This window comes from Pecten maximus, chromosome 2 (genome assembly GCF_902652985.1).
Source record: "Pecten maximus chromosome 2, xPecMax1.1, whole genome shotgun sequence".
NCBI lineage: Eukaryota > Metazoa > Mollusca > Bivalvia > Pectinida > Pectinidae > Pecten > Pecten maximus.
In genome coordinates, this window is record NC_047016.1 from 27,259,087 (window position 1) to 27,278,347 (window position 19,261).

Below are 19,261 nucleotides of genomic sequence, written 5' to 3' on the forward strand. Positions count from 1 at the left end.
ATGATGATACACCCAGTTTTAACCATTGCTACTACTGTCTTCAGTGTTGTCTTGTTGTCTGGTGCGATTTATTGTTGTTGTCTTGATATCTGCCGTTTAACCAATTCATTAACGTTGTGTTTCACAAGACATGATTGCTTAAAAGCACACGAATCAGTCGTGATATTTAATTTAAAAGATGACAAAATAATCCTTCAGCTAGTCGACCAGGTAATCAAGAAATTAGGCCACGCGATGAATATTCTCCCTTTGCCAGTCTTTTCCGGTTAAGTAATATGCCAAAATGTCGTGTCCGTTTTTCATTTAGATAATTGAATCGGAACTATTCTTTACGTTGGCCTTTAAGTCTGTAATCTCATTCCTTACGTCCTATCTTTAAGATAGCTTAGAGACTGCTCAGTAAAATAAATTCATCCCAAAAAGCTATCTTCTCCGCTATTTTATTCATAGTCGTGAAAATCAAGCCTGACATTTAATGGTGACATTATTTCAGTTTTAGCGGTACTTAAGTTACGCATTTGCTCCACATCTTTGTATTTGTGTCACAATAACCAGTTTAAAATGTGTAATCTGCTTCGGAGAAGTTGGAGAGTGAGTTCCACCTTAAGCATTACGCATTTTGGAAAGTAAAGCTTTTGTTTTGTATTGATTTTTAACAGTTTATATTTATCGAAATTTCTTTTTTATTCCCCAAACGTAAATTTAGCATTTTATCCGCAAAGAATCGAACACATTAAACTGGAATATATGGAGGGAATCAATAGCATGTGCCCTATTACATGTTATTAGCTAGCCGTATATTACAAAATGGCCATTAATGGTGACTATGGTGGGATCCAGCGTAAAATTCTAGGGAGTTGTTTCCTGTGTTATTGTTTCAGTATAGTTTGCACCATGTCGTTAGAAAATTAACACCATCAAGCGTTTTGAAATCGTCACATTACTGAAGAATTTAGTATTTCCCTCATTGATTTTTTATTGTTAAGTGACATAATCACACACACAAATTTGCATGAGTACATTGAATAGAGTTCTCTTGAGACACCTGTTTTTGCAATTAATTAATTAACAATTATCGTATAAATCACCCAACGATAAATGACCTAAAATGTCTGAAAAATCTGGACACTTAACCCAATTTTCTAAGAATATGACTAAAACTGCAGATGAGCAAGTAGCATCCATGGCCCCACACAATCTCCACCTTGTAGTCTATGTAAATACTTACAATACGATTCAAGGTAGATACTGTTAAAGCACGCCAACATTAATTTTAGGAATATCAAACACAAATGGATAAATGTTAAAAGATATTCCGCATTCTTCAAAAAATGTTATTCTAAAAACATGTTATGATTTGTATTTTCAGAGTTATGCAGTATATACAGTATGTCACGATTTCACTGTTACTCTTAACTGTAACTGGAAATAAAAGACGACTGCGCAACCGGAAGGGGCTAAGAGAACGATTTGCTCCAGATGATGTAGAGGATGGAACATGCCAATTACAAGTATCGTGCAAAAATTCCAATATGCCCGTTAAACTCCCAATAAGGGGTCCGCGAGGACCACCAGGTGTCCAAGGAGAAAAGGGAGAGCCCGGAACTCCGGGGATTCCTGGAATACCTGGGAAGGATGGTGAGTTGATGAATAGTCATTTATCCTACCTTTTTTGCGAATGCATGCGTTTAACAGAATTTATATGTGTCTTTATATTAGTCTAGTAACTGCACAGTGGCTTCACATTCATATCTATGAATGGTCAATGCTAAACAAAAGAATCATATCCCGAGAAACGGTAAGCTCTCATTTGTACCAGTATCGGTCTCTACATCATTTGAACCTATTCAATAAATACAAATATTCTTTTGTAAAATTGCATTGATAAACAACTTTACTGTTTTTAGTAGTAGCGGGGCTGATAATCGTAGCATTATCGTTATAATTTTGAAAATACAAATGATTCAAATTGCATACATATAGAGGAGGTATGACAAGCAAACACTTGTATACAATAACAATAACAATCCTGTCAGTAAATGCTTTCACACTAATACAAAATATAGATGATTGAACTGAAAGATGTCAAATGAGAGAAGGAGATATCGCTTTCTAAATCTCGAATTACCATTCAATAGTATTATCTCGAGAGTGTACGATTATCACGTGACAACGACACATGCATGCTAGTAACATGTATAAATGCCACTATCCATCTCACTCTTTGTACAAAGACTTGCACTGCACGTGTAATGAATTGGTTGTTTTGTGCCTCATTAGAAATCATTCTATAACCCTGATGATTGCCCTACAGTATCAGGTAAGTACAGGTAAACACTTGATTTTGTTCGATTGACAAAGGAAGCGATTAGCAAATTGGATGAAATCGAGTGCAATTAGCTTGATGAGTGTTATTTATTTCACCGAGTAGGACATAAATCCACATTCGGTTGTCACGGATAAGGACTTACCTTTGATGACATTTCAGCGTAAAGTGCGTTTCTATCATTTTCAACGATAGTTATTGCGAATATCATCTCAAGATCAACTACTCAGGAAGTCATCGGTGTATTTCGTACTCTATATAAAAGGGTCAAACCCTCTAATAATTGATTTTTTTCTAGACGTGGGGATCAAATTTGATTCGTTATGTTTGTTTATAGACATCACCTGAATAATCAAAACGTTAAGATGTAGATATCCAGTACGTTTTCTTAGTGAGGTGCCGAGACAAGTTTGTATCTAGGCGCGTTAATCACTACCATATAAATTGTTGTTCCATTATCAACAATCGAAACACGAGACGCTAGGAACTACTCCTGATTGACTAGCTAATTATTTTGGATCTTTGGGTAATTATCACACACGATGAAGGAATGGAAACGCTCTATAAAACACTTCTTGGTCTAAATCAATGACACTTTATTCGATGTAATAAAGGTTTTTTCACCACGACAAACAATCATCAATATCGCTGATCTGAAGAACTAGCGGTGACTCGTTGAGTAGGAAGATGGGAGAATACTATTGCGTCGCATATTTACTCTACGCTCCACTAACCTTATGTATGGGATTTAGACTAGTATTGACATACATGCACTCGAAAATTCCTTACACTGAGGCTCCCTTAGGGGGCGCAGTCATATTGGGGCACATAAAGGAGAAATATAATATGATTCTTAACTGTAGTTTTCGATACAATAATTTCAACAGGAAACAATTTTAGATCATCTTAATGAAATATCAACATAACGTTTATGTGTGTCGAAATGGACAATTATAAATCCCAGGTTTAGCTATAAATCTCAGTTTTAGCTATAAGTTCCAGCTTTAGCTAAATGCACCGTATACCATTCTAATATAATATTCGCTATAGGCTTATAAGGATAAGACACACATTTAAATTGGAGACGAAGAAGAAAGGAAAATGGCCAGTATAGAAAACTAATAAAGATAGGTTTCTAATTTAACGAATCGCGCTTCTCATAACGATTCCATCTGCCGTTTAACCATTTCGCTTTTTAGATTAAAGGGCGCAATATGAATGTCACAGTTTAACTGTATATACATATATACAAATTCAGCTTTAACCGTAGTCAATGTTTCGAAAATAATTGGGAATGCAAACATTCAAACACAACCACAATTCTAACACAAAATCGAAAAACCGAATGCAAACTATGACGCAAAGTAACCATTTTGAAATTCAATGAATAAAAGTAACCATTTTGAAATTCAATGAAACCAATGAATGTAACTATTTGGAAAATGAATTCATCACGCATACAATACAGCTGTGCCTGTCGGGTACCTTAAATACTATAATTGGTTTATTTAAGGTAAGTACCATGTACACAATTGTATATGCTAGTCTTTTTAATATATTCATAAAAGCAAGAATACTTTGTTCAAGTGTAAAACGTGAACACCTACAAATACTGCTGCTTCAATTAATAAAAGACGTTCCTGTATATTCCATAGAGCTTTCCTTTATCTAAAGTATCCCTTGAAACTGCCTCATCTTTGGCCGTTAATTGAGCGCTCGTCCCCGTAAGGAAGACTTTGAGTTCTGTCCACTTGCCGAGACATACTATAGAAAAATGGTAGTTGCTACTCCTGCTTAGCATCCAGCCTTATGGGAATGGGACAGCTGGTTCGCCGGTTAGGATAATGTGGCCGGTCGGAGTGTACTAAGGGTATCTTTGACAGTATGCTTCAGTGAGATAGCACTATAAAGTCAGTATCAGTTTCACGCTATCACAAGGAGACAAACATAAACATACTACAGCCTCCCAAAGTACACACGCATGCACCTCACGCATCTCTCACACAGTAGAGGCCGTCCTTAAATTACCTTAGTTGTTGATAGGACGTTAAGCCATAATAATAAACCATACCAAACTATAAAACTTACCCTAACCCACTGAGAGGAAATCTGTATCATTCTCTATTCTAACATGCTGTAACATAGTGTATTATATTACCCATAGTTGTCGAGACTTGTAGGGGACAAAAAGAAAGAAAATCTGATGTAGGACCTGGAGATCAATTGTGAAGATAACAGAACCGATCCGGTGTTTTTTCAACTAATTAATTCCTTATGCTCGCCATCGATTAAACAATTAACAGGAGAAATGAAATTTACATCTGTAATTAAGATAGTATATGTCGTTCGCCTCGCTCTGTTAATCACTTGTCCGATAGTAGAGTACCAGCCCGTCTCCTCCTTGACGCCGAGAGGGAGACAGCATAATCGAATACCGGTTTTTGTGTACGGCACTAGTTTAGAACTTATTTGATCACCGTATTAAGCTCCTCTAGAGCACCAAACATTTCTAGTTTCTTACGGCATATACGTTGTAAGAGCTCGTTTCGTCTATTCGATTGCATTCGTATGATCTGTTGGAGATTCATTTTGTCGATTGAAGTTACTGTGATCGTCACAGAGTTCTCCTTCAACACATTCAGGACGATTCCACTAGTTGTCCCTAGATATATGCTGTAATTAGATCATGTTGTCGAGTGTAGCCGTTTTTTGTACGTGTTTTTGTCGATACTGGTACATGGGTGAAATACGAATGCTACAGTAGTATGATAACTAAAGTACTAGTCTCGCCTGTAAATATATCCAAATATAATTAAGGTTGATAATTCGATATCAGTGGGAAAGCTCCCCACTTTAACTAAAATCGGTGTCTTGAGACATCTCGATGGAAATTGTCGGAAACATTTTTTCAGTATACTTTACGACACACCAGAGTTTGTCAAATTGTATTACCAGGAAGACTAAATTGTATCGGTCGTTTACCTATAATGTCACCAAAGGACAGTTTCCCACCAAATCACAAGAAACGGTTGATTCTCAATTTCTTTATACCAACGTCCATATTTGTGTGTCTTAATACACAGAGTTTTGGGAAATGAATGTTTATAAAGAGAATGAAAATGTGGTGTTATCGGTTTTGTATTGTAAAAAGGAAATGCCATATTTCATTATATATAGATTGCAACATTAATATGTCTACCGGATTCATTGATATTCTTCTGGATACAGTTTTGAGAAAAATGGTCATTTCTGAATTTGACTCCTCAAGAAAACATAGACTTATCAAAGGCGTCAGTGACGTATTATATGAGGGAAATCACAGTTTATAATGACTATTAACTGAAGTTGTTATGTGTTGATTGTCCAATCTGTAATCGATTACTGTGACTCATGGCTGGGTATGCCCATGTCTTATCATTTAATATTTCTACTGTAGTGTACAGAAAAAAGATCCAGCAGGATTTATTTGTATTATCAGATGACATTATAAAATAAAGCCATCTTGCTAGATGAATATCTTAGCGACTATCAGAGATAATTTGTTTCGCAAATACTAGTATTCTTTGGTAACGTGAGACACAGACACTTGATACAAGACGCGTTCCTTTGCTTCACGGCAGATCTTGCAATAATGGAAGTTCTTTCCTCGAGTTATAAAATAACGCATGGATTAATAGAAGTATGGTTAACCATTATCTTTAAAAGTTTAATCAATAATAATGTTAATGAATTTATCTGTTTTGCACATCGTTCTCGCCTTTTGGCGAAACTATGGTAGTTAATATGGCAGCATTGGTTCCTGAAGAAATCATTTAAATAGATTGTAGATTATATACATACGACTTTGCCTGAAATGAATATGAGATTCGGTGTTTGAATATGACGTTTGTGAATCTCTCCATCTTCTAGTCAATAAAACAATAATATGTAAATCCTGGAAAGACTCTAACCAAATTTTAGGTTTAAGCAGTATGACACCGATTCATTATTGCCTCGCTACCTGGTTATTTCCTGTTCCAGCGTCACGTATCTTACTGCCAACCTACACGTCATTAGTAAATGCTATGCTGAGTTGTTGTATTCCTAAAAATACTCAATGATGGCTCTAAAAATCAATCTCGCGTTTTTATGGAAATTGGTTTAAGTAAATTACGTTAGCAAGACTGATCAAAGCAATAGATATCTCCATGTTAAATGTCAAACTAAAACTATATACTTTTCAATGTAGAAACAGAATTTTTATCCTCGAAGAAATCAATGTTAGAACATATTATAAAATTCATTTTTGTTAGAAGTGTGATGATATGCATAAAACCCATTCTATGCAATAGCTTACAACATTCGATGACTGTTCCGTGAATATTCCCTCTGGCCAACTCTCCAGCTTACAAAAGTCGATATATTAAACGTTATCACTCATTTTGGTCTAGCCTATGCCTATCTTTAATCAACAAACATCACTACAATTGATACCACTGATGTTCTATACCCAGAGTCGTATGCATCCGAATCCCGGTGATCATATATCCGTGATGGATATCGACTACTGAAATACCACAATCCAAGAATTCGACACAAGGTGGCTGACCTAGACCAAGATCACGTTCTATGTCGCGGATTCATTTCTAAACGTCTTGTTTTTAATTGCAATATGAGCTTCTGCATGATCAATGCTCCTAAGTGTGTATGACTAGCTTGGTTGCCCCTGCCCCGGCAGTTTTATTGAGAACGTAATATATTTCGATCTTTATTCTCCTGTTGTTTTCGGAGATTAAATTGTGAGTTTCATTTAAAATTTACATGGAAGAAATCTTTGGGCTAATAAACAAAAAAAGAAAAATGGTTTAATCTGCCCTCTGAACATTGTGAAAGGTCAACGGCTGAAACGAATGATCAAAGAAGTACATACATCATTCTCTACGTAGATTTATAACATATTTAATCGATAGGATTGCAACAGCAACATATTTGTTATGTCCTGTTCAGGATGTAAGTAGCCAATATTATCTTACCACTTCAACATTTAAACACCGCAATGAATATCTTTTGAGCGTAATTATTGTAGCACCATATGCATGTCCAGCAGATCAAATGGGGTCAATTGGAGTTGTATGGTATGGTTGTAGACATATAATTACATTACCAATTAACTATATATGTCGATTAAAATATCGATAGTCTATTAAAACGTCGATATACTTGTTTAAGAGAACCCTATAATGATAATTCTATCCACACACCTGGAAAAATACTTAATAGTATTTTCACATTGAGACTGACTACCCCCATACATTCCTACTTTAAGCAAAAGATCTGAAAAATAAGGACAACTATTTGTTTCTCTAGATAAAAAAGAACGAAATGTGTCTCAATATGCCTTTGTCCCGTTTTGATCCCCTAAACCAGACTGACGATCAAGCGTTCGTGCTAGCTGTTTCTCAGAAGAAAGAGACCTGATCGACCGTCATACCTTCTACAGTCTGACAACATAGTGATTATCCAGCACATTTGGTGGAAATGCAAATGATTTTGACACGAAAACAAATAAAACACATTTTTTCTTAATTGGAATTGAGTAAAATTTTGCACCATTATTCAAATTTCTTTAAAATCTCATTATGGAATGGATAGCCAACAATGTCCAATTGAAGCCATTTATCAATCAACTTTATCAGTTTAGTTACGTTTTATAATCTCCAGAAAGCACTTCAATAAAAGTGAATTGGATACAAATGCCCTTCTTAGGTTGGTAGCGCCGTGTGCTATGATTGTTTAGATTGTGTAAGTACAGTCAAATATAACAAGTGGAACATAAACATATCTGACTGCAGTTCCACATTTTTTACAAATGAAGGTACGTAGCAGAATATCGTCAAACAACTGGTTGCTAATACGTATAACTTAACCCGCTTTTCTTCTTAAACTCCTTAGATATTCTATGATAAATAGCACTTATGTTAGATAACATTTCAGCAATGGGGTCGAAAGTACACTCCATCTTTGGTCACCGCCATTTAATTCAATTAGTGAAGCATAATACACCTACATTGTGAAATAAGGGAGAATCCGACATTCAAAGCTAAATCGTAATTCTAACTTATCTAACGATCAGTCGAGGGCAACGGTGACCAGTATTCTGGGAAAGTAAGCGTCTTTAGCTTCACCAATGCCTTCAACCTTGCAATTCGAGTTATAATCCTGGTGATGTCATGTTCTCTCAAATATGTATTTTTCCCTTAATTGCATTTAATAAACATGGATATTGATCAAAACATATACTTTAATGTTGCGGCTAGTAAAACGATTCACAATACAATTGCAAAGGGCTTAGACAGAAATTCCATGAGTAGTGTATGAGTTATGTTGTGGAAGGACCCACATTCGCCACAAGGTAAGTTAAAAGATTCAATCATATGGAAGATTATAGTACACGGGACATTGATTACAAAGTGATACCATTGTAAAAACAACAGGTAAGATGTCAAATGAGATTTCTTTAATTGCCAAATCATATTCAAGATCAAAACCAAGATGAAGCTATAACAGATCCGTAGGGAAAATGAGATAAACATCAATAAAAAAATAAGGAATCCACTATCCCTTACAAAACACATATACAGCAAGTACATGTACATTAACTCATATGTCCCAAAACATATACAGAAAACAATACCTACCAACACACTAACCGATCTATAGAGAACTAAAGTACCATAATACATCACACACATGGCCCTCACGAACAGGTGAATATATAATACAAAGTAAAGACAACAAATGCGGCAACATTCATCAATACAATCTCATTTAAACATTGGCATTGTTTGTAACAAACGGCAACACAAAGCTGACAAAGAAACACTTTATGATAATATATATATATATTTATAAATGCCCTGAAAGTGTTTTATTTTACTATATACACTGAACAGATCATATAGATTAAAAGTATCATTAGTAACGCCTGGTCATAGAGTTCCTAGAGAGGCCGGAACAGGTAGAAGTAGTATTAATACACAACTTTATTTTTCCAGGTAAGTCACCAAAAGTTCCACCCAGGGTCGCATTCTTTGTGGGACTGCGAGAAAACGTGGGACCCTTCAAAGAAAACAAGGATCTAGTTTACGACAAGTTGGTCACAAATGTCGGTGATGGTTATGATAAAACCACGGGCCGATTTACGGCACCTGTAAACGGCACATATCAGTTTACTGTAGTCGTCGCAGCACAGGGCCAAAAGAAGGTAAGGAGAAGTGGTAACGAGCCATTCAAGTCTACGACAAGTTCTTTAAAGTAATAGTAATAGTGTAACTTTCATCCTTGTGCTGCTGCCAGCACATCCGTCGTTGTATGGCCAATAAAGTTTATCTTCTATTCAGGGATATGAATTATCGAACTTCATCGACATTTTGATTTTGAAACACGAAATGTATCTATTTAGTAAAGCTAAATTTGTTAATTTTTATTATTGCAATTGGATTGAAAAGGTCACCTTAGATGATTGACCTGTTTAAGCGTACAGTGACACAACGGACTCTGTGATGCATTACAGATCAAAATTGGGCCGTCCATTGTAATACCGTTTTCATTTCACGTTTTTGTGGCTTTGTTTAAGTTGAATTTCTAATTTTTCATTCGAGCTGCATTCAAGGTTTTAAACCTCTGTTTCACTTGCTTTTGTGTTGTGTGTATTTAGATAGTAGTAGTTGCACAGTAGAATAGCCAGTCGGATAGTTACAGATGTGTGTCCACTGTTGTTATCAATACTTCCCGTGCACTCTTTAGGAGAAGAAAGTGTTCATTCAACGTAAGTGTCAGACTGCATCACGTTATTTCTAAATAATCAACGTAACGTTGCTTATATTGAGAACATGCTGTACAATAACATTTATTGTGGGCCAGTACGTCTCAGTAGATAACGTGCTTAACTATATATTACTGGTTTCCAATTCAAAAATTAAAATGATAATATGTCATTACTTTATCACATCAACTCTATGAAATAAACAATGGGATTTGAGGAATAACAACGGATCACATCATAGATATCTAAACTGCAATGGATTGAAACCAGATGTTCCGGAACAGCAAGCGTTTCCTGGACGTCAACTTGGGTTAGCAATCGATATATTTCTCCATTGTAAGTTGGAGATTTCCATCAAAAAGAGACTTAAAGAAAAAAAAAAGTGGCTTAATATGTTAAGGAGGACGCGACAGAAACATCTAGAGACTTTGTAATAGCGATTGGGTACAGTATGTATGTAATGGTGTAGAGTACAGCTCATTGAATCACTTCCACGGTACATCTATGTTACTTCACCACTAAACTCACTTTATCGAGAAAGGGCCATTTACGTTGTGTTTTTTGTGTTTTCTTTATGTCAAAAAAAAAATAGTGACTTGAGGTGACGTAAAGAACGGTGTTTATAAATGTGCAACACAACGCATAAAATCTTACCTGTGGGTTTTATAACGCATTTCGTGTGAAACGATGTGAGATTAGTTCAAAACAGAACATGACAGTTTTGTTGTACTGTTTCCACTGAAATGGAATTCGTTTTCTCACAAAATGGTGTATTTTCATATTCAAAACGATCCATCACAGCTATCAATCAATCGTCTAGTAAGCTCTAGGGAAAGGAGTGGGTTGACTTTATATAGATCAGTTCTCCTGCTGTTCAAATATAGCTGATGCGATATGCATTCCTCATTTTGACAAATAAAATGTACGCATTTGAGTAAATGCTCAAATGTGTGACTTCCCTTTGTATCAGGCAATCGTCATGCTCCCTGTCCCCTTAGTACACTATTGTTCCTAAACATCAGTACATAGTTTAACTATATTACCGATTTACCCGTAATCTCTAAACCCAAAGCACACAGGTGATATTATCTTTTTAACGTTAAATTTTCCTTGTAAAGTTATGTTATGACTGTTTCCACTTGGGTCGTATAAACATGTTCAGCAGAGATTGTAGTTACGTATAGAAATATCAGGTCATTTGTTAAAAACATATTTACGCATCTGATGAGACTTGATATCTAGCCTGTGTGCCCCGTTCATTTTTCTTTTTCCGACAGAAACAAAACTTTCGCTGTGTTAACTGACAAGGCAATGATTGAGAATTGATGATCAAAGGGACCATCATTTCCGTATAAGTCTTTGGTATATAAGGCAAAACCGACAATTTCAATTTTTCATGATGTATCAAAACCATGACATACTGTAATTGAAAAAAAAATACACGATATACAGTGTACCATCCATTGGTGACTTACGGCACCATATATATACATGATATAATCTGTCTCCTCCATGGAATGCTGGTACACAAGCCCGACCGATATGAAGGGTTATGGAGGTGAATAATCTGCCAGGGGTTGTAGTAATAATCAAATTTTGTCATGATTGGTAGTCGCAAAACTTTTTTCGATAACGCAATTTCTATTTCTAATTCTTTCAATGATAAATTGTACATACAATGTCGGGAATCACTTAAGGCAGTATAGCAGTAAAACTTTGTATTTAAAGGCTCCCCATCGGCGGCAATAGTAGATGGCTGTATCGGGAGAAAAAATAACAGTAAATTGAAATTGAAGAGGAACGACAAGTTAGAATTGTTGATAATAGTAGATTCTGTCATATTGGCGGAAGGCATCGTCCGCTTGGAATAAACATTATCACTAACCTATCTGTCAATACCTTCCACTGATCTCTCCATTAGACCAGCAACAGAGGACACATAAAAATCACTTCCATTCTGCAAAGAATCTTACTCAGATACTCATACCACCATGTGATATCATAGATTATTGCTTATGTCAATAAAGTTCAGAAAACTCTTGTAAAAACACGCTACATGCTTCATACTTAGCGAAAGTACTAGTAACTTGAAGATAATTCCGGTTCTATGGCAAAACAACTAACATCAATCCAATGATATATGCGTCTTAAAATCAATTATGTTTATTTAAATGTGTATATATGAGTGTTAAGTATATTAGGGATCCATATATTCTTCATTCGAATTTGATATGTAAGGTTATTTTTCTGAGTATACCATCTCTAATATCGTTAACATTCGATACACTTTATATTTGATGTACAAAACAGTAAATATTAAAAACGGTGAACACTATTACCAATTAAATGTTGATAATGACCCAACAAGATATAGACACATGTATAGGTCTACATATCTTCTGCAGTATTTTTATGGCCTTACACAATTCATCCAAGAGACCAAATACAGTAATACAAAACAATTATGGACGTTAAGGCGACTACTACTTTAGATTTCGCCATCAGGAATCGGTGACTTTCGCCTATGAATGATATAAATATACCCATAATAAAGCGTACACGAGCATATACATGTAACATTAACTTTGCTGTTTTGTACATATGTCCGGGTTAAAGAGTTGTTCACTTCAACTGTTGCTTGTAAACATGATCATTCTCGATTTATTATTAAGGAAGTCGAATCGGTCATATGGTTCGTCACGAGGTCAATTACTTCCGTCGAAAATAAAGATATCTGAAGATATGACGGAAAGGCCCGAGTGTTTACGATCAGTAATACAATGTATATGAATTAGATCGAGACCGCTCTATTTTTTTTATTTTAAGATATCAACCAAGAATGGGTACAGTAACTTTTAATTTAAGTGATAATGATAATTTAGTAATGGCTTTGTAACCAACTCTTGGAAAATATCACATTTTATATATTTATCTCCTTGTGATTTTTTTTAACATTAAAGACGTTTTAACCATTCAATAAACTGTTAAAAGGAAAGAAGTTCCGGAAGTCATTTGCAATTCTTGCCTTTGCTGGTATACACAGAAAATTATTGTTTGAGTCACGGAAACCTATAACAGGGATGAAGATAGAAGAGTATGTATCAAAATGTGTTGGTTTCGTGTCAATTTATTATCAATATTTAACACTTTTCGTTGTAGGGTGCTGTGAATCTGATGAAAGAAGGGAGGATGGTAGTTACAGTTTGGGCAGAGAGCTTTCCTTGGGCGACATCGTCGAACACATTGATCCTGAGCCTGAGCCGGGGCCAACAAGTGTGGCAGTCAGCTCGGAAAGATGCTTCCTATTTCCATGGTTACATGTATTCCACTTTCTCTGGATATTTGCTGTTCACTGATGACGATGATTACAGCGGCTTTTAAAGTCGAGTAGTTATTATAGGAGATAATGACCGAGTCGTTCATATCATTGATTCTAATGAATCATATTTCCATTAATTGTTCGAAATAATCAGCGAGTATACTTCGGAATCGATGACTTTGTGATGTCGTTTACATTGGGGATGATGTACAACGGTATTCCAATCTTGAAACATTTTATTGAATTTAAGTGTATGTTGTAAACATTAAGACATTTAAGGATATGTTCCCGAGTTCGTTAATGACATTGATGAAATGCTCAGAAACTCTTTCCTCCCAGAAAGCATATATCATGCGTTACTTTCTAGGCCGTCAGATATCATGGCAAGGAGCAGGAACCTTTCACCAATGGCCACCGTTAGATTATAACAAGTGTGGACATAACGAGGATTTCGAGACAATTTATGTCTTATTGATATTTTTGATATCTAATAGAATGTATGGTTGACAATTGTTAAAAAGTTTATGGCATGAAGAGTTGAAGAGCGGAGATCTAAGATACCAGAGACAATATGTTCAGGGAACTTAAGTACATCAGTTCTTATGTCTATACTTATAAAAATGTATTTTGGATATCTGCACAGTCGATTTTATTATTTCATATTATGTATTTCATAGTTTTCAGACATTGGAATCAACTTGTCATTTACCTTAACTTAAGCTGACATCAGCATTGTTGTCAGTATCCAGTACCAGCAGTTAGCAATGTATAACAAATACTCATGTCTAGAGTGATTGTCACGTGTATCGGCAAATATAGTCGATTAACATTGTCGTTTGTTGTGTGCGTATATATATATATTGACGACATTATTTTGTGTTTAAGCATATCGCACGACAGTAATTGGTTGTACCTAAATAAAGCAGGCTGGATGTATCTGTTGTGAAGGTCTCCCCACATAGTATGGCAGCATAACCAATACGTTCTAATTCACACTGGCTGCATTTGGTACCATTGACATCTAAATTAGTTTTACAAATGTTTTTGAGTTATAAATATATCTCCAGTCTGTATCGATATAATAAAACGCTTCAAGTATAGGGCTGAGGGAAACCAGAAATTTGCTTTGTCGCTTGACCACAAACTTTAACTGTGCGATATAAGATAAAAGAGGGAATACAAACATTAACATAGTAAATCTCACTCAAAATCGATTAAAACGAGTACAACATATGCAAAAGATAAGTTTATATGGAGACCCTTGAAGAGGTACAAGGCGTATAGGGTCATGTGTCACGTAAGGATAAGCGTCTTCTGTTTCTACGACGACGCCCGCCGTGTAAATCTAGGTCAAATCCAGACAATATCATATCTTCAAAAGGCGATCTAAGTTAGTGTTAAATAGATGCTTAAACTAGTTCATATCCTAAATAGACAAATATAGATCGAATCCAGGCAATAGCGTATCATTAAATACACAAAATGAAGGTTTTATTATATAATTTTTATAAAACTATATTCACCAACTCAGCTTATCTAAAAGGTTTACTTAATCTTATTACATGACTAGATGGCATTCACTTTAAATTTAAAACGAATTATTATACCTTTCCTTATTTTACACTATATAAAAGTAGACAATAGAAATGCTATTTGAGCCAAATCCTTCAAAAATGCTATTAACTAGGTTAATAGTCAAAAGTGTTATTTACCCGGAATGAGCACATTCATATTTTCGTGCTTTTTTCCCCGTAATCCCTTGTATTACAAGTTCGCGCTTTCGAGAACGTAAGCGTTCGAAGCAGACACAGTTTGCTACATCTACAAGTTTCGATAATCTGGCTGAAGAAGATTTTTTTCTGAAAACGACAGCGCTAACACACAACACAACAAGACACAAAAACGGCAGTTAACATATGGGACAATTGGAGGTTATAAAAACACTGGTTCGAGGGTGGACTAATTTAAATGTGGGTATAATAAAACAATTATTGTATGGGTATTTCTCGAAATAGCACTTTTATTGTCCCCCTTGACATTAACTTTTTCGCCTCGGGAAATAGTTAATGTCTCGGGGGACAATGAAAATGCTATTTCCCTCAAAAACAAAACTATCGTTACAAACCAAGCAAGAGGTGTTCGTAAAGTCTTGGAAAATGAAGAAAAATCCATGTTAAATGTGGATTGTTTTAAAGTATTTTAGATCTCGTGAATTTAAGGTTATTTGAAGCTCTGGAAAAGTGGGTTTCATCAATCACTTGAAAATAGCAATTATTTCAAAATGACATATGTTACGAATAAGATTTGAAAGTTTTCCTTTGATTTCCCCTTTTGAAATCGATACTAACGAATTCTAAGAAATACACCCTTACAAAATACAACAAAATATCACTACGCTCATTAAGAAAGAGAAAATACAGAAATCAAGGAACCCAAAATACGGCCCCCAGCATTTCGGTCTAGATAATTAAGGTAGGATTAGTGTTTCCGATCAATATTGAGTCTGTAGCTTCTGTGAAATCCGTGTATTAACTTCGAGGATCATCATAAATTCATTAGATTACAAACAACCCCATTATAGCGATTTTATAGAATTGGGTTTTAACCCCCAATAACATATTCTATCGATAAACGTAATACAGTTAGAGTTGTCTTTTTTTGTATCGAAAACACTTGCACTGTTATGAGGAAAGACTGAAACTTTCTTAAATCTACCTCGCAAAGGACCTCTAATATCATATAACTATATCATGGGTGTCTGCTAGTAATCGACCGATGTTCTATTGCACTAGGCTTTCGGCCTCGTGCAATAGAACATTGGTAAATTACTATCACCGAGGGTCAAATAGCATGGACTATTGCACATACACCCATGATATACTTGCTTTATTACATGATCACTAAAACACACTTGGAATCACTGAAATCTCGACTTTCTTGTAGGCCTAGAAGTTTGTCGACATCTTAGTGACTTAGACGCTTGAAAAGGTAGGACTAAATTCCGAAACGTCAAAGGTGTTCAATAGTTTGCACGTGGCAGTGCAATAGTCATTTTAGCTGTGCAATAGTTCAACATAAAGCTTATGCGTATAGTTAAGGAAAATCAAACGCATTATGTAATAATGTATTCATTTTCAGGACTCAGGACTTCGGATTTCGTTGCAATGATAAGGGCGTCATTTGCATGTCGATTTATATACTGTATCTTATTTTCGATGTATGTGTATCAACCTGTTTGTCAATGTTGACTTAATTCATTTGGGTTGATGAAATCGACATCCGAGGTTTCTATAAATCAACAAAGAGAGTATTACAGTACATATGTGTTTTTACATATGCCAAATTCCCTAAACATAGTGCTTATTGATACATAAGTGATTAAATTGTTCTATTTTCACAGGAACATTGAGGAAACTGGGTCCTGACTGAATGCAGCTTTACATTTAGATAGTAACTCAGAACTATAGGCTGGGGTTTATATACACGGCGTGGAATCTATAATCAGTGTTCAGTTTAACAATGTTCCTTGAAATGCCATTATATATGTCGTTCTTTGTGTATCTGAAATATTCGTTTTCGTCATACATTATTATTTGTTATTGATTTACAATGTGATGTATATGTGGTATCAACCATTTTAGAAAAAGAATCCACAATAAAGAAGAAAAATACTAAAGTAATATATCAAAAACATAGACCATGATTGTCATTAGATATTTAGTTTCGATTTAAAATATGAATAATTTAATGTATCTAAATCCGAATATATGATTGATGTGTCTGATATCGTTCATGGTGACTAATTATGACTGCTATGGAATACCAGCCAGTTTTTGTGTATTTGAGGATTTTCAAGCAAGACAAACGGTGTTGCGCTCTGAACTACTCCACACGAGTTGTCCCCCTTCGTACGCTTAGACGATCGAATTATGTTGTTTCGTGTATTTTGTACAATAAACAAAGATAAATATCGAGTCGTGTTTGTTATTTTTTTCATTTCAAATAACTTTTGGAATTTTATTTTTTTAATATTTCTTAATAGTAGGAAATAACTTTAGACGTGATTTTGAAATGTTTAACACTTCTTAACTATTTGTTTTTTATTTTAGGCAAATATTGTCCGGATGATATATCTTATTTTTTTTCAGATTTAGTGGAAAGATCGAACATTAACTTTTAGTTTTAATATGTTTGAAAAAAAAATCTTTAGTAAGTAATCTTATGAATATTTACTTAAAACAATCTTTTAAACATTTAAGTTATCAATTACCTAACGAGATTGATACAGAAATCAATAAGAATGGCTTCGAACAAATCTCTACGTCAGTGTGTCACGTCTTAAATATCGATGTTTTCATCTTTTGTAATTGTTTTTGCGATGCATTCTATACATTTTAAAGTGTGTATCTGCCAAAAAAGCCTGCTTATAAAGTCCATCTGTATATAAACACAACCTGTCTATAAAGTCCAGCTATATATTACACAACCTGTCTATAACGTCCAGCTATATATAACATAACCTGTCTATAAAGTCCAGCTGTATATAAACACAACCTGTCTATAAAGTCCAGCTGTATATAAACACAACCTGTCTATAAAGTCCAGCTGTATATAAACACAGCCTGTCTATAAAGTCAAACTGAATAGAAACACAACCTGTCTATAAAGTCCAGCTATATATAACCACAGCCTGTCTATAAAGTCCAGCTATATATAAACACTATCCGTCTATAAAGTCCAGCTATATATAAATACAGCCTGTCCATGAAGTCCAGCTGTATATAAACACAACCTGTCTATAAAGTCCAGCTGTATATAAACACAACCTGTCTATAAAGTCCAGCTGCCAGCTATATATAAACACAGCCTGTCTATAAAGTCCAGCTGTATATAAACACTATCCGTCTATAAAGTCCAGCTATATATAAATACAGCCTGTCCATGAAGTCCAGCTGTATATAAACACAACCTGTCTATAAAGTCCAGCTGTATATAAACACAACCTGTCTATAAAGTCCAGCTGTATATAAACACAACCTGTCTATAAAGTCCAGCTGTATAAACACTATCCGTCTATAAAGTCCAGCTGTATAAACACTATCCGTCTATAAAGTCCAGCTGTATAAACACAACCTGTCTATAAAGTCCAGCTGTATAAACACTATCCGTCTATAAAGTCCAGCTGTATAAACACTATCCGTCTATAAAGTCCAGCTGTATATAAACACTATCCGTCTATAAAGTCCAGCTGTATAAACACTATCCGTCTATAAAGTCCAGCTGTATAAACACAACCTGTCTATAAAGTCCAGCTGTATATAAACACAACCTGTCTATAAAGTCCAGCTGTATATAAACACAACCTGTCTATAAAGTCCAGCTGTATATAAACACAACCTGTCTATAAAGTCCAGCTGTATATAAACACAACCTGTCTATAAAGTCCAGCTGTATATAAATACAACCTGTCTATAAAGTCCAGCTGTATAAACACTATCCGTCCATAAAGTCCAGCTGTATAAACACTATCCGTCTATAAAGTCCAGCTGTATAAACACTATCCGTCCATAAAGTCCAGCTGTATAAACACTATCCGTCCATAAAGTCCAGCTGTATAAACACAACCTGTCTATAAAGTCCAGCTATATATAAACACAACCTGTCTATAAAGTCCAGCTGTATATAAACACAACCTGTCTATAAAGTCCAGCTGTATATAAACACAACCTGTCTATAAAGCCCAGCTGTATATAAACACAACCTGTCTATAAAGCCCAGCTGTATATAAATACAACCTGTCCATGAAGTCCAG

At 35.1% G+C, this 19,261-nt stretch overlaps 1 protein-coding gene across 1 annotated transcript; it reads left to right on the plus strand.

The window, feature by feature from the left end:
- The first annotated feature begins 894 nt into the window (after nt 1–894).
- On the plus strand, nt 895–17,423 carry LOC117342305 (C1q-related factor-like). Its single transcript, XM_033904424.1, has 4 exons — nt 895–899; nt 1,370–1,638; nt 9,361–9,569; nt 13,290–17,423. The coding sequence occupies exons 1-4, from the start codon at nt 895–897 to the stop codon at nt 13,509–13,511; spliced, it is 705 nt and encodes a 234-aa protein (XP_033760315.1). The 3' UTR covers nt 13,512–17,423.
- Nucleotides 17,424–19,261: the final 1,838 nt, after the last annotated feature.

Coding starts and splice junctions, on each gene's coding strand:
- LOC117342305 (XM_033904424.1), top strand. Junction 1,639..9,360: donor TGGAATACCTGGGAAGGATG/GTGAGTTGATGA, acceptor TTATTTTTCCAG/GTAAGTCACCAAAAGTTCCA. Junction 9,570..13,289: donor CAGCACAGGGCCAAAAGAAG/GTAAGGAGAAGT, acceptor TTTTCGTTGTAG/GGTGCTGTGAATCTGATGAA.